This window comes from Mytilus trossulus, chromosome 6 (assembly GCF_036588685.1).
Source record: "Mytilus trossulus isolate FHL-02 chromosome 6, PNRI_Mtr1.1.1.hap1, whole genome shotgun sequence".
In the NCBI taxonomy this organism is placed as follows: Eukaryota; Metazoa; Mollusca; class Bivalvia; order Mytilida; family Mytilidae; genus Mytilus; species Mytilus trossulus.
The window spans coordinates 76,998,639-77,026,502 of NC_086378.1; the positions used below are offsets into that span (position 1 = coordinate 76,998,639).

At 32.9% G+C, this 27,864-nt stretch overlaps 1 protein-coding gene and 1 long non-coding RNA gene across 2 annotated transcripts; one reads left to right on the forward strand and one right to left on the reverse strand.

Moving 5' to 3' along the window:
• The first annotated feature begins 288 nt into the window (after window positions 1-288).
• On the forward strand, window positions 289-25,148 carry LOC134721890 (uncharacterized). The gene is made up of 3 exons (XR_010107942.1): window positions 289-732; window positions 3,543-3,584; window positions 24,962-25,148. It is a non-coding gene; the product is annotated as an uncharacterized LOC134721890 (long non-coding RNA).
• LOC134721889 (uncharacterized) lies at window positions 23,888-26,414 on the reverse strand. The gene is made up of 2 exons (XM_063585162.1): window positions 25,695-26,414; window positions 23,888-24,511 (listed from the first exon to the last, which is right to left on the reverse strand). Exons 1-2 carry the CDS (start codon window positions 26,401-26,403, stop codon window positions 24,105-24,107), a joined length of 1,116 nt encoding a protein of 371 aa, XP_063441232.1. The 5' UTR covers window positions 26,404-26,414; the 3' UTR covers window positions 23,888-24,104.
• Window positions 26,415-27,864: the final 1,450 nt, after the last annotated feature.

The following is a 27,864-nucleotide window of genomic DNA, read 5'->3' on the forward strand; positions in this document are numbered from 1 at the left end:
TTTATTGATCAATTAGTTAAATAAATTAACAGATTAAAAATTGTTTTATAAAATACATATATATCAGAGTTTAATTTATCTTATATTATCCCGTACAAAGGTTATTGATCATCAAGTATTATAGATACGTATTAAATGTACTTTACAAGAATTAGATATGATTACCTTGTTAGCACTTGATCTGTTTTGTTCCGCAGTGGTTGTCTTTCCACTCGAGTAGTTATATTTATATATATAATGTGTTTGAATTATGCCTTCTTGCAAACAATGTTTTAGGTTTTATAGTTTAAACATATTTTATTGTTGAAAACAAATGGATTAGACACAAGTTTTCCAACTTAGTTCCGTCTTCTCCATAATATACATGAATATACATTATATTTATATAGCACATAACATAAATTTGTATTTTTCTAATAAGCATGAAGGCATGAAAAATAATTAAATAAATCACAACTATTGTTATTATAATATTTATACACAAAGAATAATAGAAACGGCTCAATGGATATCAAACGTTCTTCTTTTAAATAATCAAACACACCCAAACGATCGGTCTAAAGGGAAAACACCTACTGTTATTAGTGTGTTTTTAAATGACTTTCTATAATATTTACCTGTATAAGTTGTAAAAGTAACATGCAATATTGTGAATATATATAATTGTGATACGGACATTAAATTCTGACGTTAAAAATGCGGATAAAAGGATGACAAGAACGTATATTTAATGTAAGTATCGTTTTTGTGTTAACTTCAATAATTGAAATCCATTGAGGCGAAACATTATGTTAACCGTTATGAACAATAAATCAATCATTCGAACAATGCATCGTCTGTACTTTAGACTAGTAAATAAAACAATAACCAGCAAGGTTGTTATCAGAGTGAGAAACGTTGAGTTTCTTTTATATATTTATGTACTGCAGAAAATATTACAAAATTGTCTTTTGTATCTAAGTTGTCATTACCAAACAATAACAATTCAATTGTAACAGGAATGTCTAAGTGGGTCAGTTCAGTAAGCATAACATTTCTTTGCGATGCAAAGTTATTACAATATAATAAATAGTGTTCAAAACTTTCACTAGTGTACCCACATGCACAATATGCATCATGTACTAAATTGGCCTTGTTTAAATCTGCGCTAAGTGCACTGCACTTGTTGCGTAGCCTTGCATGTAATACAGATAACAGTCTATCTCCATAAAAATAGTACCTAGGAGGTTTTACATTATGAAAATACAGCTTTTGCAATTGTAACTTGAAAGAAAAGAAAGTAGGAATTTGACGAATATTCAAATCTAATTTATTCCACAATGTAATAGAAGATGGAAAAAAAGACTGTTGATAAACTGATAGACGATGCAATGGTATATTAATGTTATGTCTATTTCGCAGGTTATAATTATTAGTATCTGATACATACGGAGGAACCAATACTTGTAAATAATCCGGTGTTTGATTATTTACAATTTATTAGGTTTTATAACAAGTGAGAAATAAATATCGCTTGATATCAACTCGAGTTATTTAATTTCAATATTATTTTAATTTGATAAATGAGAATTCAGAGAGAATATAGTTACTTTTTAAATTCAATAACGAGATTTCAAATCACCCACCAGTTAACCCGATTGCTATCGTATATGGTCAATAGTTATCAAAAGTACCAGGATTATAATTTAAATACGTCAGACGCGCGCTTCGTCTTCATAAGACTCATCAGTGACGCTCAGATCAAAATAGTTATTTAAGACAACACTATCATTGTGTTAAATTAAAAAAAAATAGCGAATCGTCGATCTAATCTTTTGCATTCTAAACCAGTATAACAATAAGATATCATATTCCGTCGTAAAACTTAAACATCAAACATTTAAAAACGTTTTGTACGTTCCAGAACGGAGGTTTATTATTGGAATGCATGACGTGATTGAGAAACAATTAAAATCAAAATCAAAATCAATATCTCACGTTGAAGCTCACACGGAAAATACATAGTGTCTGGGACAAATTCCTGTGCCTAAAATATATATAAACTAGATTAAAAATGTAATTCCAATGACAACAATATGTATGTAGTGTTGCGTTCAATATCGTAGATATTTGTCTACTGAACGAGTAGCTAGTCTAGCTGATATCAATATCTATGTACTCATAAATCTACGAAGCACTACGTAGCCATTACGATATTGAACGCAACCCTGTTCTTGTGAATGTGTATGCTATCATTATCAGGAAAGGGCGCATTTTATGTTAAATTAAATGCTGCTGTTACCTGGTGATAATGCCTTCAGTATGTTACATTTTTCATTTAAATAAAAACACATGTTTTGTATGTTTCATTTTTACTTCATAAACTAATACGGATACCGTTGAAAACAACAATAAATAAAAATAATATTAAGAATGGAAATGGGGAATACGTCAATGAGACAACAACAATAGAGCAGAAAACAGCCGAAGTGTCTTCAACACGGCGAGAAATTCCCGCAACCGGAGTTGGTTCTCTGATTTGGTACCTTTGATAACTATTGGAACAGGCTCAAAAACGTGTGGGGTTGAACACCTTTACCTCTAGCCAATGTAGGATAAAGAAAGACATAAACATAACATGCATACATACTACTACAAAGTAAGGGATTAACTATTCTTAACAATAAATAAATAGTATCGACCATAACAACCAAAATATATATAAATATATATATACAATAAATTGACTAACAAAAGAGCTTAAATTATCAAATAATTAAACTGGACAAAATCATATCTTGATATTACCTGCAATTGTCGCCAAAAAGAAAACGAGACCTCATTTCCCCAATATAGGAAGAGCATTCAGGACATATTCTGTGAGCGATGTATCAGACTACCATTTTCTACATGTACCAAGTCTTGCAGGAATATGCAGTTGTGATACAATTGTTTGAATTGTTTGAGCTTATGCTTTGTCCATTTAATTGCGAACTCTCCTTTCTGAATTTTCCTCGCAGTTTTGCGTTTTGCTGTTTTATTATTACTGATACTAAGGATGTATTTTATCCCAGGCATAGATTACCTTAGCCGTATTTGGCAAAACTTTATGGAAGTTTTGGTCCTCAATGCTCATTTACTTTCTACTTGTTTGGCTTTATATCTATTTTTATCTGTGCGTCACTAATGAGTCTTATGAAGACGAAATGCACGTTTGGTGTATTAAATTATACGCATGGTACCTTTGATAACTATTTGCTTGGCGGGTACAACTCTGGCATTTGAAGTAAACCAGAAGAGTTAAAAAAAAAACTAGACATTGGCAACCTTCACTTGAAAGGTAGCTCAAGAAATTGCCACATCATTTGAATCTTGTTTTAAATTCATATTATATTAATGTACTCTTCTTTTTAAAGTTTGCATTGGGATAAGAACTTGGGTCAATATTTAATTGACATGGCTCTTTGTTTATTCGCATATTTTAAGATTAACTTAGAAATCAAGCGTAAAAATCGTCATCACTTTCAAAATCTTCCAATTCTGTTCGACAATTTTTTTTGTAGAAAACGTTACCCAGAAAAACTGAAGAGCTTCAATGCATTTCGGTAAGTTAGATCTATTTCAGCTTGAAACAATAGTCTAAGAATGTAAATAACCTGTTGTATAGCCAGACTCGGATCTCCAAGGAATATCCATGTGTTTGTTTAAATAATCGCCAAATGGTCCTAACTCTCTATCAAAATTGTTTTTAAATTTCAGGGTACAAATAAATGTTTCATGATATTTAAAAAACACCTTTGTAATTACTTCGTCGTTTTCAAGTTCATATTCATGTTCGAAATCGGATTTCTTTCTGGTCCATGTGTAACCATGTCGCCGCTTTTGTATACTATGGATGTTCTTACTAATGTTGACCCAAGTCCACACATCATAAAAGTGAGTTTAACTTTCTTCGGCCTGTCATTGCTATCCGTACTAACAAAACAACGTGAAGATTTTCCATCTATGACAACACTGGTGACACAATAGTTTCAAAATTATGTCCCTTTTAAAAATATCTTAAAATTATTAGAACATTTTCTATATTTTAAGTTAGATTTGTTAACAATTGAGCCAGAATGTTGATCATTCAGGAGTAAAAGAAGAGAGGGACGAAAGATACCAAAGGGACAGTCAAACTCATAAATCTAAAACAAGTTGACAACGCCATGGCTAAAAATGAAAAAGACAAACAGAAAAACATTAGTACACATGACACAACATAGAAAACTAAAGAATAAACAACACGAACCCCACCAAAAACTAGGGGTGATCTCAGGTGCTCCGGAAGGGTAAGCAGATCCTGCTCCACATGCGGCACCCGTCGTGTTGCTTATGTGATTACAAATCCGGTAAATAGTCTAATTCGGTAGGTCAAATTCATGAAAGGGAAGGGGATTGTAGTTACGACGTAAGGAAAATATCCGATATCATTTGTGAAATCGTTATTCCATAACGGTCAACCAACTCGTGATGGCGTCCGTAAAATTTACGAAGGGATGATTTCAACTTCACCATTTGGAACTCTTGATTTAATAGCTTCCTTGTGAGCAGTAACCCTCTATCAAGAAAATCATGATAGGAAATGCAAGCACGGGAATATTGTATCAATTGAGAGATATATACCCCGTATGCAGGTGCTGCTGGAATGTTTCTTCTTAGAAATGGAAAGTTCACAATTGGAAAGCTGAAATCATCTCTTTTGTCGTAAAGTTTTGTCTTCAACCGACCCTCATTGTCAATTTCTAGATGTAAGTCAAGATATGAAGCTGACTTAACTGTATCTGTAGTATCCTTTATCTCCAATTCGATGGGATAGATGCGTTCCACATAGTCACCAAATTTTGAATTGTTTAGTGAAAGAACGTCATCTATATAGCGGAAACTAGAGTTAAAGAATATTGCTAACTTCTTATCTTTCTTCCTAAGAAGTTCCTGCATGAAGTCAGCCTCATAATAATAAAGAAACAAGTCAGCAAGTAGAGGGCACAGTTTGTTCCCATTGGGATGCCGACAGTCTGTTGAAAAACACGTCCTCCGAAAGTAACAAATATGTTGTCAATCAAGAAATCAAGCATCTTGATAATATCGGTTTCAGAGAATTTTTTGTTTGAATCAGAGTGATTCTTTACAAAGTAGGATTTATCCCTCCCTAAGACAAGATACTTGTATCTACGTTGGCCATTCTTTTTTATGAAGCAAAGTAATACCAACTCTTTTAATTTGTCTTTAAGTTTGGAATGTGGAATACTTGTGTAAAGAGTAGAGAAGTCAAATGTTTTAATACTGTTACAAGATGAAATAGAGTTAGATTGTATGTACTCTAAAAGATCTTTGGAATTTTTAAGTATCCACATCTGATTCACGCCACCTCTAGAATAGGCAGTTTCACAATAACTTTGAAGCCCGTGTTTGATTGCTGATAAAATGGATGTTAATAATTTAGAAAGAGGTTTTGTGGAGCACTTGGAAGACCCAGCAATATACCGCTGTTAGTAAGGACACTTATGTAGTTTAGGTATCCAATACAGTGATGGAAGATCCAGTTCTTCATCTTTGGTTGAAATACCAAAGGAACAAAGAACAGACCTATGATTATCCAGGATTTCCTCTTTGGTAAGTGTCGTGAGGGTATATGTTGAGTTTCCAAGTGAATTGTCTATACCTAATTCGTTTATCAAGCAATAAATGTAATGACTTTTACAGACAAAAACGATGTTATTTGGGGCTTTGTCTGCGGGGACAAGTAAATTGCTGATATGTGGAAATTTAAGACTGGTATTTCTTGTAACTTCTTCAAGTCATTAATAATTATCAAAGGTACCAGGATTATAATTTAGTACGCCAGACGCGCGTTTCGTCTACATAAGACTCATCAGTGACGCTCATATCAAAATATTTATAAAGCCAAACAAGTACAAAGTTTAAGAGCATTGAGGATCCAAAATTCCAAAAAGTTGTGCCAAAATGACAACAATATGTATGTAGTGTTGCGTTCAATATCGTAGATATTTGTCTACTGAACGAGTAGCTAGTCTAGCTGATATCAATATCTATGTACTCATAAATCTACGAAGCACTACGTAGCCATTACGATATTGAACGCAACCCTGTTCTTGTGAATGTGTATGCTATCATTATCAGGAAAGGGCGCATTTTATGTTAAATTAAATGCTGCTGTTACCTGGTGATAATGCCTTCAGTATGTTACATTTTTCATTTAAATAAAAACACATGTTTTGTATGTTTCATTTTTACTTCATAAACTAATACGGATACCGTTGAAAACAACAATAAATAAAAATAATATTAAGAATGGAAATGGGGAATACGTCAATGAGACAACAACAATAGAGCAGAAAACAGCCGAAGTGTCTTCAACACGGCGAGAAATTCCCGCAACCGGAGTTGGTTCTCTGATTTGGTACCTTTGATAACTATTGGAACAGGCTCAAAAACGTGTGGGGTTGAACACCTTTACCTCTAGCCAATGTAGGATAAAGAAAGACATAAACATAACATGCATACATACTACTACAAAGTAAGGGATTAACTATTCTTAACAATAAATAAATAGTATCGACCATAACAACCAAAATATATATAAATATATATATACAATAAATTGACTAACAAAAGAGCTTAAATTATCAAATAATTAAACTGGACAAAATCATATCTTGATATTACCTGCAATTGTCGCCAAAAAGAAAACGAGACCTCATTTCCCCAATATAGGAAGAGCATTCAGGACATATTCTGTGAGCGATGTATCAGACTACCATTTTCTACATGTACCAAGTCTTGCAGGAATATGCAGTTGTGATACAATTGTTTGAATTGTTTGAGCTTATGCTTTGTCCATTTAATTGCGAACTCTCCTTTCTGAATTTTCCTCGCAGTTTTGCGTTTTGCTGTTTTATTATTACTGATACTAAGGATGTATTTTATCCCAGGCATAGATTACCTTAGCCGTATTTGGCAAAACTTTATGGAAGTTTTGGTCCTCAATGCTCATTTACTTTCTACTTGTTTGGCTTTATATCTATTTTTATCTGTGCGTCACTAATGAGTCTTATGAAGACGAAATGCACGTTTGGTGTATTAAATTATACGCATGGTACCTTTGATAACTATTTGCTTGGCGGGTACAACTCTGGCATTTGAAGTAAACCAGAAGAGTTAAAAAAAAAACTAGACATTGGCAACCTTCACTTGAAAGGTAGCTCAAGAAATTGCCACATCATTTGAATCTTGTTTTAAATTCATATTATATTAATGTACTCTTCTTTTTAAAGTTTGCATTGGGATAAGAACTTGGGTCAATATTTAATTGACATGGCTCTTTGTTTATTCGCATATTTTAAGATTAACTTAGAAATCAAGCGTAAAAATCGTCATCACTTTCAAAATCTTCCAATTCTGTTCGACAATTTTTTTTGTAGAAAACGTTACCCAGAAAAACTGAAGAGCTTCAATGCATTTCGGTAAGTTAGATCTATTTCAGCTTGAAACAATAGTCTAAGAATGTAAATAACCTGTTGTATAGCCAGACTCGGATCTCCAAGGAATATCCATGTGTTTGTTTAAATAATCGCCAAATGGTCCTAACTCTCTATCAAAATTGTTTTTAAATTTCAGGGTACAAATAAATGTTTCATGATATTTAAAAAACACCTTTGTAATTACTTCGTCGTTTTCAAGTTCATATTCATGTTCGAAATCGGATTTCTTTCTGGTCCATGTGTAACCATGTCGCCGCTTTTGTATACTATGGATGTTCTTACTAATGTTGACCCAAGTCCACACATCATAAAAGTGAGTTTAACTTTCTTCGGCCTGTCATTGCTATCCGTACTAACAAAACAACGTGAAGATTTTCCATCTATGACAACACTGGTGACACAATAGTTTCAAAATTATGTCCCTTTTAAAAATATCTTAAAATTATTAGAACATTTTCTATATTTTAAGTTAGATTTGTTAACAATTGAGCCAGAATGTTGATCATTCAGGAGTAAAAGAAGAGAGGGACGAAAGATACCAAAGGGACAGTCAAACTCATAAATCTAAAACAAGTTGACAACGCCATGGCTAAAAATGAAAAAGACAAACAGAAAAACATTAGTACACATGACACAACATAGAAAACTAAAGAATAAACAACACGAACCCCACCAAAAACTAGGGGTGATCTCAGGTGCTCCGGAAGGGTAAGCAGATCCTGCTCCACATGCGGCACCCGTCGTGTTGCTTATGTGATTACAAATCCGGTAAATAGTCTAATTCGGTAGGTCAAATTCATGAAAGGGAAGGGGATTGTAGTTACGACGTAAGGAAAATATCCGATATCATTTGTGAAATCGTTATTCCATAACGGTCAACCAACTCGTGATGGCGTCCGTAAAATTTACGAAGGGATGATTTCAACTTCACCATTTGGAACTCTTGATTTAATAGCTTCCTTGTGAGCAGTAACCCTCTATCAAGAAAATCATGATAGGAAATGCAAGCACGGGAATATTGTATCAATTGAGAGATATATACCCCGTATGCAGGTGCTGCTGGAATGTTTCTTCTTAGAAATGGAAAGTTCACAATTGGAAAGCTGAAATCATCTCTTTTGTCGTAAAGTTTTGTCTTCAACCGACCCTCATTGTCAATTTCTAGATGTAAGTCAAGATATGAAGCTGACTTAACTGTATCTGTAGTATCCTTTATCTCCAATTCGATGGGATAGATGCGTTCCACATAGTCACCAAATTTTGAATTGTTTAGTGAAAGAACGTCATCTATATAGCGGAAACTAGAGTTAAAGAATATTGCTAACTTCTTATCTTTCTTCCTAAGAAGTTCCTGCATGAAGTCAGCCTCATAATAATAAAGAAACAAGTCAGCAAGTAGAGGGCACAGTTTGTTCCCATTGGGATGCCGACAGTCTGTTGAAAAACACGTCCTCCGAAAGTAACAAATATGTTGTCAATCAAGAAATCAAGCATCTTGATAATATCGGTTTCAGAGAATTTTTTGTTTGAATCAGAGTGATTCTTTACAAAGTAGGATTTATCCCTCCCTAAGACAAGATACTTGTATCTACGTTGGCCATTCTTTTTTATGAAGCAAAGTAATACCAACTCTTTTAATTTGTCTTTAAGTTTGGAATGTGGAATACTTGTGTAAAGAGTAGAGAAGTCAAATGTTTTAATACTGTTACAAGATGAAATAGAGTTAGATTGTATGTACTCTAAAAGATCTTTGGAATTTTTAAGTATCCACATCTGATTCACGCCACCTCTAGAATAGGCAGTTTCACAATAACTTTGAAGCCCGTGTTTGATTGCTGATAAAATGGATGTTAATAATTTAGAAAGAGGTTTTGTGGAGCACTTGGAAGACCCAGCAATATACCGCTGTTAGTAAGGACACTTATGTAGTTTAGGTATCCAATACAGTGATGGTAGATCCAGTTCTTCATCTTTGGTTGAAATACCAAAGGAACAAAGAACAGACCTATGATTATCCAGGATTTCCTCTTTGGTAAGTGTCGTGAGGGTATATGTTGAGTTTCCAAGTGAATTGTCTATACCTAATTCGTTTATCAAGCAATAAATGTAATGACTTTTACAGACAAAAACGATGTTATTTGGGGCTTTGTCTGCGGGGACAAGTAAATTGCTGATATGTGGAAATTTAAGACTGGTATTTCTTGTAACTTCTTCAAGTCATTAATAATTATCAAAGGTACCAGGATTATAATTTAGTACGCCAGACGCGCGTTTCGTCTACATAAGACTCATCAGTGACGCTCATATCAAAATATTTATAAAGCCAAACAAGTACAAAGTTTAAGAGCATTGAGGATCCAAAATTCCAAAAAGTTGTGCCAAATACGGCTAAGGTGATTTATGCCTGGGATAAGAAAATCCTTAGTTTTTCGAAAAAATCACAGTTTTGTAACAGGAAATATATTAAAAAGACCACATTATTGATATTCATGTCAACATCGAAGTGTTGACTACTGGGCTGATGATACCCTCGGGGACGAAACGTCCATCGGCAGTGGCATCGACCCAGTGGTGTAAAAAGACACCAGGATTATAATTTATGATTGAGTATATGATGGAGACGAATTGTTTTTGATAAAGTGTTCACATCTGATTCATCAAAGTGTACATGCATTTCTAAGGCATTATAATTCAAATACTTCCAAGTTGGAAACTACTGCTTTCGGAGTCGTGAAGTGGAATGCCGTATTTTCTTATCTCGTAACTTCAATCCCGTTCCCTTTTCACGAGTGTGATCTAACGAATTAAGACTTTGTACTTTTATTTGGGACATTTTTTCCTATAGTGTCTGTTTGTTTTATTCACGCATCATTATCAATATTATCAAATGTGATGCTACTGTTGTACAAGTAAGAGATTTAGCGCTATAAAACCAGGGTTAATCCACCATTTTCTGCATTTGAAAATGCCTGTACCTCAGGAATATGACAGTTCTTGTCCGTTCGTTTTTTATGTGTTTTATTATTTGATTTTGCCATGTGATTATAGACTTTCCAATTTGATTTTCCTCTAGGTTCAGTATTTTTATGATTTTACTTTTTTTCATAGCAGTGAAATTATAATTATCTTTGACTAAACTAAATTCCTTCAGGAATAGTTCTCAAAAGGATTTAATGTCCGACACTTCGTCATAATTTCTTGAAACAAACATGCATATTGCATCAAGCAGTACACTTAGATTAAACCGATTTGAAAGTTCTATCAAATGTATTTTACACTTTCTATGGTTATTTTTTGGACCATGTATATCTCGCATTCTGATGAAATGAACTCCGTTTGTAGAAAATTAGACGCAATGAGAAGATCCTGGTCATAACTATCATCAATTAGAATTCTGCCAGTGTATGCAAAATTTACCTTAAGCTCTATGACATGTGGCTAGATTATGCTCTTATCCACTGAATATTCCTCGCTCTAATCTTGTTCGTCTTTTGTTTTATACAGAAACATATTCTTGAAATAATCAGATAAGCTAGAAAGAACCAGCTTGTGTCCTTTGATGATTATTGTGCCACTTTTCAGCGTAACATCGTAAAATAGACCTTCCTGGAACCACTTTTGCATTTTTGCGAACGAGTCTTGGAAATAATTTTCATCTTTCACTTCCATTTAGGTATTTTGGATCTAAAATAAACATTATAAGGTAAAGCATGTAGATGATATAATGTTATAATTTTGATACAAGCAGCGTGATCAATTCACAGTGGATAAACATTAACTCTTTAAAAAAAAAATCACAAAAATATTGAGCTTCGAGGAAAATTAAAAAGGAAAATCCTTTATCAAATGTCAAAATGAAATCCTCAAAAACATATCAAACGAATGGATAACAACTGTCATATTCCTGACTTGGTACAGGCGTTTTTTTTTAAACCCAAACACTTTAAGCTTGCAAAATAGACTGATTGAATACTTACTCATTTTAGAATATTCAACTGACTCTGTTCTTTCCCTCTATTTGCTTACTTGTCTGGTTTCTAAAAGGGTTGTAATGTTTGTTTTGGGTATAAAGGGGTTAATTTATATATGATGGGAACGATAAGATAATAATGAATAATAAATTATACTATATGTAAATAATTTTTTAACACAAATTTCAAATATTTCAATTTAAAAAAAAAGAAATGGGGAAGATCTTCAAAATCAAATGTCGATAAAAATCTGCCATGGCATAAACACCCACAAAAATGACAAAAATGTGTTTTTCTTCTTTATTTAGATCTAGTTAATGAGATAGACCTTTCCAACAGATGTTTATAGTTTGCTCTTATGTTGTGCTGTTACAACATTGCCCAAAGTAAGTAGAAGGTTGAACTATCACTTACATGTTTAATCCTGCCATATTCTTTATATGTATGTCCCTGTATGTAAGGAGCCTGTAGTTAAGAGGTTGTCGATGGTTCTCGTCTGTCGTATTTGTTATATTTTTCGCTTATTATTTTGTAATGAACAAGGCTGTTAGTTTTCTCAATCAAAACTCATCATCCTATTTTTCAAAAAAGACAAACAACTATTTACAAATATCAACATTATAAAATAAAGACTCGTCAACTCGAACCAATTAAAATCTTGAGATGTTATCATGTGTTGTGGAAGGGAAAGACAGTCCTGATCCTCATGTGACACTCTCCGTCTTGTTTCTATTGTAAGTACAAGTTGGGTGATCAGTCTTAATTCGACGAAAAGAGGACGGAATTGTTGCTGGGACACATAAAACATATATGTCGTCATTTGACGTCAAATTCCGTAACGGTCAACAAACATGTGCATGCGTTCGAAAGAATGACTTCAATGTAACTTCATCATTTGGCACCGTTGGTTTAATAACAACTATATCAGCTGTAAAACTTTAACGATGAAATCATGATAGGGATTTCAGGCACGGGAATCAGTAAAGTTAACTGCTCCATGATATTTACGTCATATGTAGGCCTTTCCGCAATTTTGCTACATACAAATGGAAAGTTCAGAATTTGGAGACTGAAATCATCACATGTGCATGAAATAGATTTTCAATCAAACATCAAAGTCAATTTCTAGATGTAAGTCAAGATACAGTGTAACCAGTCGTATTTCTGAAAGCATGTGAAAGTTGAGTTATGCAGTCCAGAATAGTGTCAAATCTTTTAGATTTTTCATTTCTGGCTCTTTTTTTATCTTGCTTTGCGGTATGGCGTTTGCTCATTGTTAAAGTCCGAATGATAATATACAGTTGCTGGCTCTTATATACGTCATTTGGTCTCTGGTTCGGAGATTTCTAAATGGGAATTGTATTACATCTTCTTAATTTTATATTGTAAAGCATTTCCTTTCCTCGTTGTTCTCGGTCATTACGAGACAGTTCTCAAATCTTGTTTTTAAGTTGATATGAATGAATTAAGAATTTAAAAAATATAAATTCATTGATCATGATGTCAGCTTTAAGATTTTACGTCACTGATAAATACATTTTATATTTTGTGTTTATTCACCTGTATATATATTTTATACAGAACATTCTTTTATAAACGCAAAACTATAAATGTTTAATGTTATGAGCTAATTAATCATTGGAATCATGTTAAGTGTTAGATTTGAAATGTAATTCCAAATTGTTGGGTTTCTTCTTTTTATTATTGTTGAATTCATTTATTTTATTTATAATACTTGTAGATACTATTTTGGGGTATTTGCGCATATGTAACGTTGCGCTCATGAACATTATAATGTTTCCCTTTTTCAAGTTTAATGACGTTTCGCCTATGACGTACGTACGTTGTCTAGTTTTTATTCATTGCAAGTTATTTGATATTCTGATGCAATTATTTTGTATCAATGGTTCTGATTGGATGACAGTTAGCGTAAAATTCTCAATCTCCTTGTCTGTAACAAAGGAAGCCGACATTTTGAATTGCTGAATGTATTGACATGTAATTTCTACAATACTAAGCCAAAAAACTAACATGCTGCTATGGAACGCCATGACTGTCTTCTTATGTTGATTGTTTAATATGTTCGGTGCTTGATGCATTATGTTCAGTAGTATGTATTTTATGTACAGTAGATATCCTATTATGTTCAGTAGTTATAACATTATGTTTAGTAGTTTTTACATTATATTCGGTGCTTTGGTTATTATGTTCAGTAGTTTCATTATTATATGCAGTGGTATTTAAATTATGTTCAGTACTTCTGACTTTATATTCAGTACATTTTCCATTATGTTCAGTACTTTCGATATTATGTTCAGTAGATTCAATATTATTTGCAGTACATTATGTAATACCTTCAGTAGTCCCGGTTTCTTTATATTCAGTAGATTATTCATTTTGTTCAGTAATTTTAAGCATCGGTTTTATATTCGGTTCGTTCAACTTTATGTTCAGTGGTTGTATCATTATGATGATGTAGTAAAAGTCGGTAAGTCAATAACGGAAATTGTCGGGAAAAAACGAACGCGGATATTTTTGACGGACGTTTTATTCATGAATACCTTTACGTGATTGAATGAAAATGGAAGAAATGGAAGCAGTTTTAAATCGGTTTTGTTTACGTTCCCAAGTTGGCATTTTCTACCAGGAAAAAATAACTCTTGACTTAATTTGTAAGTTGTCGCTACAATATTTCGCATATTTTGGTATGAGGACAGGAGAAAAATAATGGAATGAAGAATAGCTTGTGTTCATTTTAGCAGCAATATCTTTGACTCAGAATTAAAACAAGTTTTTCATTCCCAAAGAAGCACTGGAATCCCTGCTTGAAATCAATTCATATGTTAGTATGCTGTTATGGAAATTAGTGAGATGTTTTGTGTATCGGAGAGTACAATTTATCGGAATATGAAAATGTATAATTTGAGTAAACTTGAATTTTCTAATATTTCTGACGAGGATTTAGATGATGTTATTGCAAAACAGGTAGTGGAATTTCCTTGCTGTGGAGACTAATATCTGCTTTAGAAGAATCACTCAGAGTGATCGTCTAAAGCAGATATTAGCCCAACAAAACAGTAAGGTTTGTTGCTGAGTGTTCCAAAACCCCAGTCCTAAATTGAATATTTTTAAACACTAGTACGTTTCTGATCCATTACAATAGATCTGAAAATCACGATATCTGATACGATCAACATTGATTTAGTTGGAATTGTTGACATTATCAATTATATATTAAAATCAAATAAAGATCTGGTACAGATATTATTATCCATAGTATGCTTAAAATGTGTTCTGAAAGAAGCAAGATCGCTTCATTAATCAAAAACTGATTGACTTATGTGGTTGTTAGACTATCAATGCATTTGAATGGGGACACGTAGTTGGAACCCCCTCTCTTTTTTGACCTGAGTTAGGACCCCCCTTTTTAAATTTGCTGCATCCGCCCCTGGTCTTTTTTTGATAATTCCAGGTCAGAATTTTCGTTGCTTCAACATAATTAAGATGCGAAAAGTTCGGATCAGGCTGTTTTCAAAAATGCATAGATTTCGCAACACGTTACATCATATTTGAATATATATTATACCAAATGGTCAATATTAATCATTCATGTGATTTGTTCTGGGATGTTTGCAAAATTTCAATGGAAGCAAGTTCTAGGCATGGAAGAAAGACCATTCACAATTTGTTTCACATTTGTTTTTTCTCTCTTTTAATTATAAATACATGTAGTATATTAATCTTTCAAATGTAGAATTCATAAGATCAAAATTACCCTGTCAAAGACCCTCCCCCCCCCCTTTGTGCTCGCAATTTCTAACCCTTGTATTAAGCTTTTCCAATCTAACTAAAATTTAAAAAAAAAGCCTTTTAACCGATCTATTTATGTACCGGATCGGCAACTTTATCATTTATTTAAACAGAAAATCTACAATATAAAAAAGAAGATGTGATATTATTGCCAGTGAGACAACTATCCACAAAAGACCAAAATGACACAAACATTGACAACTATAGGTAACCGTACGGCCTTCAACAATGGACAAAGCCCATACCGCATAGTCAGCTATAAAAGGCCCCGATAAGACAATGTAAAACAATTCAAACGAGAAAACTAACGGCCTTATTTATGTAAAAAAAAATTAACGAAAAACAAATATGTAACGCATTAACAAACGACAACCACTGAATTACAGGCTCCTGACTTGGGACAGGTACATGCATTAATAATGTGGTGCCATTATAAACATGTTGTTTGCTAGGAGTCTTTGTTTTGGCAAAGCTGCCGAGGTAAGCCTCTCTATGTTCAAAATATACATGACACATTTGACACTTCCCTTGTCTGATCTATGAATTAACACCCTGAGTTTACTATCTCAAACATGCTAAGAAAATCCCGGTGAACCACCAACGGCACCCATTAGTAAATAACGATTTGATTTCTTTCAAATAGTTAATGTATGACATGTATGTACGTGTCGCTTAAAACACGGCCATATACCAAATGGTCAATGTAAAAACAAAGATTTGGTATGATTACCAATGAGACAACTCTCCACACTGAGTGATCAAAATGACACAGAAATTAACAACTATATGTCACCTTACGGCCTTCAACAATGAGCACAGCCCATACTGCAATTCAGCTATAAAACAATTAAAACGAATTACTATATACAGTAACTAATGTCGTATTAGTGATAAAAAACAAATATGTAACACACCAACAAACGACAATCAATCATGAATTGCAGGCTCATGGTTGAAGACAGACACATCATCATATATACAGAATATACGACGCGGATAGACATGTTAGCGCGGGGATCTCAACCCTCCCCTAACATGAGATTGTGATGTAAAAGTATAACACAAGTAAGAACGTAATAACGAACTTTAATCAAACAACTGAAGTACTGAACATCGAATGACCGCATCGTCAAGCCTGGAAAAGGTCAGAAACATACTAGTGTTTAAAAATATTCAATTTAGGACTAGGGTTTTGAAACAAACCTTACTGTTTTGTTGGGCTAATATCTGCTTTAGAAGAATCACTCCACAGCAAGGAGACTTCACTACCTGTTTTGCAATAACATCATCTAAATCCTCGTCAGAAATATTAGAAAATTCAAGTTTACTCAAATTATACATTTTCATATTTCGATAAATTGTACTCTCCGATACACTAAACATCTCACTAATTTCCATAACAGTTAAATCGATTTCAAGCAGGGATTCTAGTGCTTCTTTGGGAATGAAAAACTTGTTATAATTCTGAGTCAAAAATATTGCTGCTAAAATGAACACAAGCTTATTATTTTACTCCTGTCCTCATACCAAAATATGCAAAATATTGTAGCGACAACTTACAAATTGAGTCAGGAGTTATTTTTTCCTGGTAGAAAATGCCAACTTGGGAACGTAAACAACATCGATTTAAAACTGCTTCCATTTCTTCCATTTTCATTCAATCATGTGAAGGTATTCCGTCAAAAATATCCGCGTTCGTTTTTTCCCGACAATTTCCGTTATTGACTTACCGACTTTTACTACATCATCATAATGATACAACCACTGAACATAAAGTTGAACGAACCGAATATAATACCGATGCTTTTACTGAACATAATGAATAATCTACTGAATATAAAGAAACCGGGACTACTGAAGGTATTACATAATGTACTGCAAATAATATTGAATCTACTGAACATAATGTCGAAAGTACTGAACATAATGAAAAATGTACTGAATATAAAGTCCAAAGTACCGAACATAATTTAAATACCACTGCATATAATAATGAAACTACTGAACATAATAACCAAAGCACCGAATATAATGTAAAAACTACTAAACATAATGTAATAACTACTGAACATAATAGGATATCTACTGAACATAAAATACATACTACTGAACATAATGCATCAAGCACCGAACATATAAAACAATCAACATCAGAAGACAGTCATGGCGTTCCATATGCTGCATCTAAAAGTCTTCTGTTTGTCAACTTTTATTACCTTCTGAAGCGTCAAAGAAGCAAGAAAACGCCCGGTGTTTATGTTTGACGCCGGTAGCATACCTTTGACGTGTGTAGGGTAGTGTAGGGACCAAAGAAGATAACATCTTTTCGCGGAATTGTCTTTAATAAAGATTTTACACTGAAATAATGATTGAAATTTAAATATGAACTGGTTTTGCATTAGAATAGAGATAACTGTAAAGTATTTGAAGCTTTGCGGACGTCCAACGGTAGTTTTACTGTAGCAAATACCCGATTAACTGCCTCCGCTACTCGTCGCCAGGTAAACTAAATCTGCGACAGTAAAACAACCGATGGACGTCCGCAAATCTTCAAATACAATACAGTTATCTCTTAATTCGGATACACATCATTATTCTATATAGAGATCATAATCGGTAAGAGATAATTATATGTAGTTTTGAAGAATAAGGATACTTATGTAGACCGCATTCTCGACTTATCGCCTTATTTGATGTCTTTGATGTGATCCGTTACATTTAGTGTATATTGTGTCTTGCAGTAATACATTGAATAGTTAATATGTAATTATACTATTTTTAATTAATATGGGCACTGTAATGTATTTGTATTGTATCCATTGTATCCAATCATTTCTCAGTAAATGACCTAAATATCGTCCCCCGTCAACTATTAACTGGAATGAGTTTCGTAATATCATCCACGACTCACTCCGTGCCTACTGTTTGAAATGGGTAAAACGGGAAAAAGTTGACAAAAAATCTTTGGACTCTTTTTTTAATTCAGTAATGAAAATAGTTGATATTCGAATTCAACATTTTAAAGAACATTTTACTATTAACAAAAACTTAAAAAAACCCTATTTCGCGTAAAAATAAACTAACAGAACTAGCCAAGGAATTTGTTTTTGTCCCGGCTGATAAAGCTGCTAATAATATCATTATTGTTTGACGTAAATTTTATATAGAGGTTCTGCAAAAGGAAATCACGAATTCACCAACATTCCAAATGACTTCCTTTTCAGAAAAAGACATCTGTAACAAACATAAACTTTTAGCTACTTCTTTACAAGCAGAACCAAACACAATGAAAGTCCCAACTATGTACTGGCTTCCGAAGCTGCACAAAAAACCTTACAAATATGGATTTATTTCATCTTCTAGCCATTGTTCAACTACTAAATTGTCTGTTTTACTTACTAGTACACTTGGTACAATAAAAAACCTGATAATAAATTGTTCAAATAAGGCCTTTGTAAATAGTGGAATTAATTACATTTGGAGTGTCAAAAACTTGTTGGAAGTACTTGATAAATTGCATGCATATATTGGTCATTTTGAATCTGTTCAAAGTTTTTGATTTTTCTACCCTATATACCACTTTGCCTCATATTCTTATTAAGAAAAAAATCACATCCCTAATTAACTGGGCATTTAAAAAGTCGGAATGCGAGTACATATGTTCAAACTCTTTTAGATCATTTTTTAGTAGCAATAAACAAAAGAATTATGTCAATTGGACATGCTTTGATACTATTTATGCGCTTGAATTTTTACTTGATAACATTTTTGTTCGCTTTGGAGATTCCGTATATCGTCAAGTTATTGGAATTCCAATGGGGACTAACTGTGCACCACTTATTGCGGACCTGTTTTTGTATTGTTATGAGTTACAATTTATGACTAAAATTAGCAAAGACCCATCATAACAACATTTGATACAAAAATTTAACAATACTTTTAGATATTTGGATGATATACTGGCTCTCAATAATGACGACTTCAGTATGTATACTAAAGAAATTTATCCTGTAGAACTTAATTTGAATAAAGCTAAGGATAATAATGACCACTGCCCTTTCCTCGATCTTGATATCTATATCATAAACGGGAAGCTTAATACAAAAATTTATGATAAAAGAGATGATTTTTCATTCCCTATTGTTAATTATCCATTTTTAGATGATGACGTTCCCTTGTCACCATCTTATGGTGTTTATATATTTCAACTCGTACGATTCGCTCGTGTATGTAACAACGTATTAAATTTTAGCGAGAGAAATTTATGTATTACTGAAAAATTATTACACCAGGGCTTTCGATATCACAAACTGGTCAAAACATTTACTAAATTTTATCACCGGTATAAGGAAATAATTCGTAAATATAACTCAACATGCAGACATCTTATACGTTCAGGTATTTCACATCCAATTTTTTATGGAAATATTCTTTATAAAGCACAAAAATGTCAGTATTCTCCTCAGAAACTAACAAAACCTTTAAATAGACTTATAAGAAGGGGATATAGTTACGATACTATTGTCAGGTCATTAAAGATTGCATATTTTGGCTTTAATATTGATTAACTGATAGGGTCTTTGCATCGGAACTAAACACATTTATTTCTAAAAAAAACAGTTGTTGGCATGACACGGGTTATGTTCTTCTCATATATTTTATGATATTATGATACTAAACCCCTAATTGGAGGTAGTGTGCCTGATATTCATATGATGAAGACATAATCTTTCAATCAGTTTAATTGAGGTCTGGAGCTGGCATGTCAGTTAACTGTCAGTAGTCTGTTGTTATTTATGTATTATTGTCATTTTATTTATTTTCTTTTGTTACATCTTTTGACATCGGACTCGGACTTCTCTTGAACTGAATTTTAATGTGCGTATTGTTATTCTTTTACTTTTCTACATTGGCTAGAGGTATAGGGGGAGGGTTGAGATCTCATAAACATGTTTAACCCCGCCGCAATTTTGCGCCTGTCCCAAGTCAGGAGCCTATGGCCTTTGTTAGTCTTGTATGATTTTTAATTTTAGTTTCTTTTGTATAATTCGGAGTTTAGTATGACGTCCATTATCACTGTACTATTATGCATATTTTTAGGGGCCAGCTGAAGGACACCTACGGGTGCGGGAATTCTCGCTACATTGAAGACCCATTGGTTGCCTTCGGCTGTTATCTGCTCTATGGTCGGGTGGTTGTCGCTTCGACATATTCACCACTTCCTTTCTCAATTTTATGAATATATATTTCGCTATAATGTTTTTATTATCAATGATATAATGTGTATCTAAAAAGAATATAAATCAGTCATTCCTTTGCTAAATCAGTTATCTTGTTTCCTGCCAATTCAATTTTGTAAGTTTTAACAAAAATAAAGCATTACCTGTTTACAACACACCGTTCAGGTCTGGAAGTATTGTATTTTATTAGTTTAAATTCTTTCTTCTTGCAGACAGTGTTTAGTCTTTCCACTTCAAGGGGCACTAGCTGTCATATTCATACTAACCGTTTTGACTCAAATTCTCATATTTGGTGTATAACAACGTAAACCATTTATCCAAACTATTAAAAGTCTAATATAAACAATTTACAAGGCATGAGTTAGATATCATGTAGCTTCGTTTCGTGTGTATTATAGTCTAGACACCATCTTTTTGACTATAGAGTTGACCTCCGAAGTCCTCTGGTGAACATATAAGCGATATTAACATAAATATATTTATTAATAAATTAAGCGAACTCGTGCAATTGGGTGTTCTATGTCTGCTTAATTTCATATTATAGATTAAAAACATATGTTTTTGTTCGTTTTCACCTGTATAAGAATGATTTTTTGTGGATCAAATCAGTATATAAAATAATTTACCTTTGTTTCACTTTCAATGTTGACATTATTTTCCTATAAATATCTTTACACGCATAAGTCATTCGTTATCCATCTCTAGCTAATGAGTAAAATTGAAGTTCACATATTTACAGGTTCAATGAGGTCATTTTTTTCACTTGCATAATTCATCAGCAATGTTTCTGAGTTTATTTTGACAAAATTGAACCATACTGGCTGCTTAAATCTACTAATTATTTCACTCTCATTGATAATTGAAGAGAAAAAAAATCATATTTTAATTTCTTTATATATCTCTAAGCTTATGTGATTTAATGTGATTTGATCATTTGCATTATTCTGAATTAGAAAATTATCTTATGTTTCTACAATTCCTTTTTCTTTTTTAACATTTATAACTTTAAATATTGCCAAACTTTTACCATCCCGGGATTATTTTCTCTCAATCGATTTAAGGAGCTACCATTTGATTATTATGTGGGGCTTGGATAATAAAAATTGTCCTTCATTAATTTGTGTGTGGTTGTGATATCTGTTTTGCTCTTTTATTTTTTTTTACTTATTCGGTCCTGTCTTTTTTCTATGTTTATCCTGACTTTTTTTTAATAAATTGTCATCCTGCCTTTTTTATCTTATTTTAAGTTGCTAATCTTGTCTTCCTTTTACTCAAAACTCCTATACAGCCTTTTGTCGTATCTTATCCTATACTCCCTAAAAATATCAAATAATAGCTCCATTCTGATAAACTACTGTTGCCTTGATTTGATGTCTGAGACGTTATATCCCTCAAAGCATATCAATATAAAAAAAATCACTAAAATTGGTATATACGAATTACAGAGATCTTTTTCATCTTTCAATCCAATCATTTTACTCTATTATCGGTATATATATATGACCATACAATAAAATCTATTTTAATGTGTGTCAGTGAAATTACATGTTGTAAAACTAGATCTGCACCTTGCCAGAAAGTAAGTGAATGTTTTATAGCACATATGTATGAAGGATTTTTTTTTAAATAAATCAAATTCAAGATGTATAAGGTATACCTTATATAGATGTAAACACCAAAAAAAATATTCTAACTTAGGAGAGATTCAATTTTTTTAGTTGTATTATCAATGTTGAAATATTGGTTTAGATTTTTTTTTAAATATGAAAGACGATTAACCTAATGATACCTCCATATGTGTAACCAAAAAATGTTTATTAATAATATAGGATGCTGGTATTCTTCCATACATTATATCAGAGACATATAATATACTTATCATATATCTCTGATTATATTTGTTAAAAACTGAGTATTCATAATTTGGAAGTAAAGCTTAACTTTTATCAAGATATTTATCAAAGATATAAACAGTCTTTGTCCTAATTTTTCAAATAACTCCAATGAGGAAAACTTTGTTTGGGTATATACCAATGAAAAATTGTCTTGAATTGTTGACATATATTGGATTGTTTTATAGTGTGAACAATGTTGACTGTTGTACGACTCATTATTTTTACATTTTTTAACGATTGTGTTTGTCTGTTTTGTTCACACAATGTCAACATAATGGAATGTTATGCAGAGGTTTAGCTAGTTATAAAACCAGGTTTTATACGCTATTTTCTACATAAGGAAATATCTGAACCAAGTCAAGAATGTGACAGTTGTGATCCATTTGTTTGACATGTTTGAGACTTTAATTAAAGACATAACGTTTTGAATTTTCTCGGAGCTCAGTTTTTTTTTGTGATTTTACTTTTTACACATAGATTGCATATCTTTCCTTTTATTTTACTCTTTACATGGATCACATTTAGGATGTGAAATACCGTTTTACCATGTTTTCTACAGGGAAAGCCAAATATACTTGAGATTTGGTACATGTTGTAAGTATTTTATGATAACGCAATCTTACCTGATAATTTACCAGTGATACATTGATTATGTTCTTTAAAATGTATGACATCACTCCACAAAAGGGCATAACAAACGAACATCATATGAAGCAGCCAAAAAAACGTCGACATCTCTAAAAAAGGAAATTAACAATAGGAAATGAAAAATTGTCTATTTGCTGTGATTGTTAGATTGGATTTTCCCTTTAGAAATCGAAATGTCTAAATATGAAAAAAGACAACTACTGCTGATTATGGTAGATTTACGTAAAGTCAAAACCTTTTGGTAAATTTCGGTAGTATATAGGATTGAGATAACGGTTAGTATGGTTGAATGTGTCAACTAAAGGTAACAATGACATGTCTTTCCTGTGTTTGGCCATAGCTGTGATTCATAGCAACACAGGAGTAAATCTGCTATTAAATGGACGCAATAGTAATAGGTGCCCATAGGAATACCTACTACCTGTCGATAGACTGCGTCGCTGTAACGTACATATATAATGTGTAGGAAGAACTTAAAGAGACTCTAAGTCGGGAAATGACAGTGATATGCTTGTTTACAACTTGACTGTCTGTGAAGGTACGCCCCTATAAGTATAGAATTGATTATTATGTTTTGGATCACTTCTGTGTAGCATATTTTGTCATAGCATCAATACATTATTGGCTGATTTGTCAGTCGGTACAACACGACCGCTTTGCAAGAACGTGGAGTTTATTTTCTTAATTACAGAAATGCCGGGTATATCATGAACCTTATAATTAATACAGAATTGTTTTCAAAATGAGGCAAACAAATATGAACAGTATTAATTTTATTCAAATAACTGTCTACATTTTTTTTATCAGATTTTCACGTTTACACCAATTCATGTTACTTGAGAACACACGTTATTTATGTAATTAAATAAACTAGTTGTAACCCTCTAGATTTCTTTGATTGTTTCAATTAGTGGTTACTTAGTTAAGTTAGTAAGAATGTTTTATGTATTTTCTACGGAATACATATGTTTTCATTTTGTCGTTGTTTATCAACAAATACATGCGCAAACAAGAATGTTAGTCTACATTTACAATAGTATAATACTTTGAACCAGGGTCTGCAACCAAATCGCCATAGACAGAATTATACATATGGCATGTAACGTAATCCGCGATTCGTTCGTCCATTGAAAATGACTGGCAACCATCTATGCGCATGCACAGTCGAGTGCATACGCTTGTGTCTGTTGCGTTGACAATCCCAAAGGAGAATGGTGAAGGTTTCATGTCACGTGCTTTCACCATGAAGTAACCAGTTGTTCTTGGGCTAGATTTCCAATTGAATTGATGTCGAAATTCGTTCCATTCCTTTTCTATGCCCAAGATATTTCTTGTTACAAGATTTGTAATAGCAGGAGGGGCAGGTGTTGTAGGTGGGGTGCTACTCAAACATTTCAAATTCTCGTTTGGAATAAGATAAAACACTAAAACGAAAAGAATAATGTTTCAAAACAACGTATCTTTTTTAAAGCTTGAGCTCTATTTAATTGATATAAGAAACACCATCTTACCTATTGAATCTGTGCATTCATACATACTCAATCGTTACAAATAAATTATAGTAACTATATATGCACCTTCTCTTCAAACAATCACGAACTATTATTCGGCAAAAAGGCAAAAGATACCAAAGGGACATTAAAACTACTTTTTCAAATAGTGACTTGAATGTACAGTTATATCCTTGACACTCTCACCACAACTTCTTTTGTCTATCATAAACATAAACTGGTTAATAAGCTGACTACTTTTTGAAGACCGTATGGTGACTTATAGTTGCTAATTTCTATGTCATTTGGTCGCTTGTGGAGAGTTGTCTCATTGACAGTCATACCATATCTTTAATTTTATAGATACTTTATGTTGTATTTCAGTGATTACTGATATGTTTAGTGGAGAGACAGACTGCATATAAAGTAAACCGACGAGTATGGAACAGACCGGATACAAAGGAAACACAAAAGAAACTAAACGTGAACCAATTAATAAAGACAAAGGTTACTTACATTGCCTGGTACAAGTGGGGTTTACATTCTCAACTATTGCTCATGTTTTTTTTGTAGAAAAAGTGACATTGTTTCAACATGGTATACAAAAAGGATAAAGATGGGCCCTGCCGATAATTGCAAATTGAGTAGGATTCCCTCTTCTGAATCAGATTAAAATTCAGATCTATCGAAACTAGCGTGCTTGTCGAGCCAATTGAAATCAGAGATCTGTTTTGTAGTAACTCATTAGAAGCAGGATACAATGACGACGAAATATCTGCATACTCTTATTTGAATATCTGTATTTGAATATTGAAATCGGTGACAAGAGTCTAAAAAAAAGAAAAAAAAGTAATTTCGTTATTCTCATATGAGTTCATGTTCGAGCACGCGAGTTAATGAAAATAAAATTGAGAATGGAAATAGGGAATGTGTCAAAGAGACAACAACCCGACCATAAAACAGACAACAGCAGAAGGTCACAAACAGGTCTTCAATACAGCGAGAAATTCCCGGCGCACCAAGAGGTGGCCTTCAGCTGGCCTGAAAGTCTGAATTTGAACTAGATATTGACTCAAGTTCAAGATAATTTTATTTTTATTTTTATGTATTTGCTTACCTGGTGGTTGATATTTCCAATTCTTCTGTAGACAATTTTTCCACATTTCATTTATGTTATCTTTCGGAACTAGCTCAGTATATATTTGAAAGCACGTGATGTAACCGGTAAATTGTTGGTCGTCTTCTGACGCACCCTTAGCAACAGCATTTCCTAGGTATACTGTTCCTCCTGTTGGCATTGGAATATTTTTCTGAAAGTCATCATTTGCATTTACCTTTTCTTCACCATTTACGTAAATCTTAATCCGTCCTGATTCAAACTGACGCTCTATGTACAAATGGTTCCATTCATTTGCTTCAAGTAAATCTTCCTCGGCTACCAATCCAGTGGGATTGGCATATTCATCACGGAATGAAACAACAGTGTGTGTCATAATAAAATTAATTCTTATCTTTTCCTCTTGTCCCAATACATAATGTAATAATGTCCCTTTTGGTGTTCCGATAGGATAAACAAACAAGGAGATCGAAAGGTTCTTGAATTCCGAGTCGTCTCGAATGTTTGTTTTCAAATATTTCAAATCGTCTGATGTTGGACCAAAAGACATTGCATCAAATGGTAGCTGTTCCGGTTTCTTTTCAAACTTGTAACAATCTCCGACTGGTTCTCGTACAAAATCAACTCTACTCATTGTTTCTGTAAGCAGAGATTTATTTCCGAGTGGCCATTGATATTCTGGAACTGGGCTCTTCCTTGCTGTTATCATTGACAATTCTACAAAATACAAGTAAATGCATAAAAAACATTTAAAATCAAAACAAAACAAACAAAATGTAGACAAAAGATGAAGTTTACTTTACATTTCTAGTAAAAGCAAATTAATTACTTTAAATTAAGATTCCCTGTAGAACATTCTTCTTAATGTCAATGTTATTTATTTTTTCAAATGGTTTTTCTAATTATTATTTCTTAAATTTTTAAGTATTTGAGATAAAAATATATTTTTAAAAATCACCAAGTAAGATTAATAGAACTTTTTTCATTGCAGATGTCTTTTGCCAAACCAGAAGAACTGTTTTTTTCCAATAAGACTAAAATGAAACAAAAATCGGAATTCGATTTCTTCAGCCACTTCAATCTGGTATGCGGAATCTGGCAGCAAAGCTGATTAAATTAATACCCTTTTGCTCACCTGGTTCAAGACTTTAAAGGCCAAGGAAAATAGGACACCAGATATGACATTAGTTTCACCGTTTTAAATTGGGATATCAATAAAAGATTTTGGGCATTTGTCACGGAGACAGCTACCAAACAATACAATAAATGATAAAGAGTTCAAGGTGTTGAGTTATTTTGTCTCAACCAAATAGTGAATGAACACCTAATTGTAACGTTTATTTTGTACATTGGGAAATATAGCATAGTCAAGCATTTCATCCGATCTTGAAAAAAAAACCACAAATAATAGCAATACGTTTCTATAACCTGAACTATTTCCGAAACCGGCGCTTTACTAGTATATACTATTATATGGCTCTCTTTCTTCTATAAAAAGTGTTTAAAAAAAAAATCCGATTAAAATTCAATTTGCTTTGTTTAGGGGGGGGATGTAACTTTGACAAGCAACACACAATATTAACGGTGCGAATTTAGTGAATAATTTGATTGGTATAAATGGTTCATACATGCATCTCCGAAATCATTTGGAATAGAATAAAAATGGCAAACTTCTGAAAGAGATAATGCACAAGAATAGTAAAATTTATCCTAGTACCATACCAAGATAAAATTGTGAGGGTATAATCAAAATATAGAACGACTATATTTCAAAGAGTGTTATAAACTACTGGCCATCATTTTCTACATGTACATGGAAATATCTGTACCCAGTCGGAATATTATAGTTGTTTTACATTCATTTGAAGTGTTTGAGCTTCTAATTTCGCCATTTTATAAAGGACTTTCCGTTATGATCTGTATTTGTGATTCGAGACTCGAGGCAGAGACCTTCCAACTGGGCAAGTTGTTCCACTCTCTGGTTGGTCTAGGATAACGACTTCTTCCGAAATGTTGTTTTGCATGATTGTATTCTAAATTCTTTTTCGTTGGTATTTCTGGAAGGCATTCACATCGGATGTGACCTCTTCATGGGGGCTCTCGTTTAAAACTCATTGCATTCAGACTGTAGATAGAAAGTACGAGATGTCAAATTCGCTCAGTTTTGACA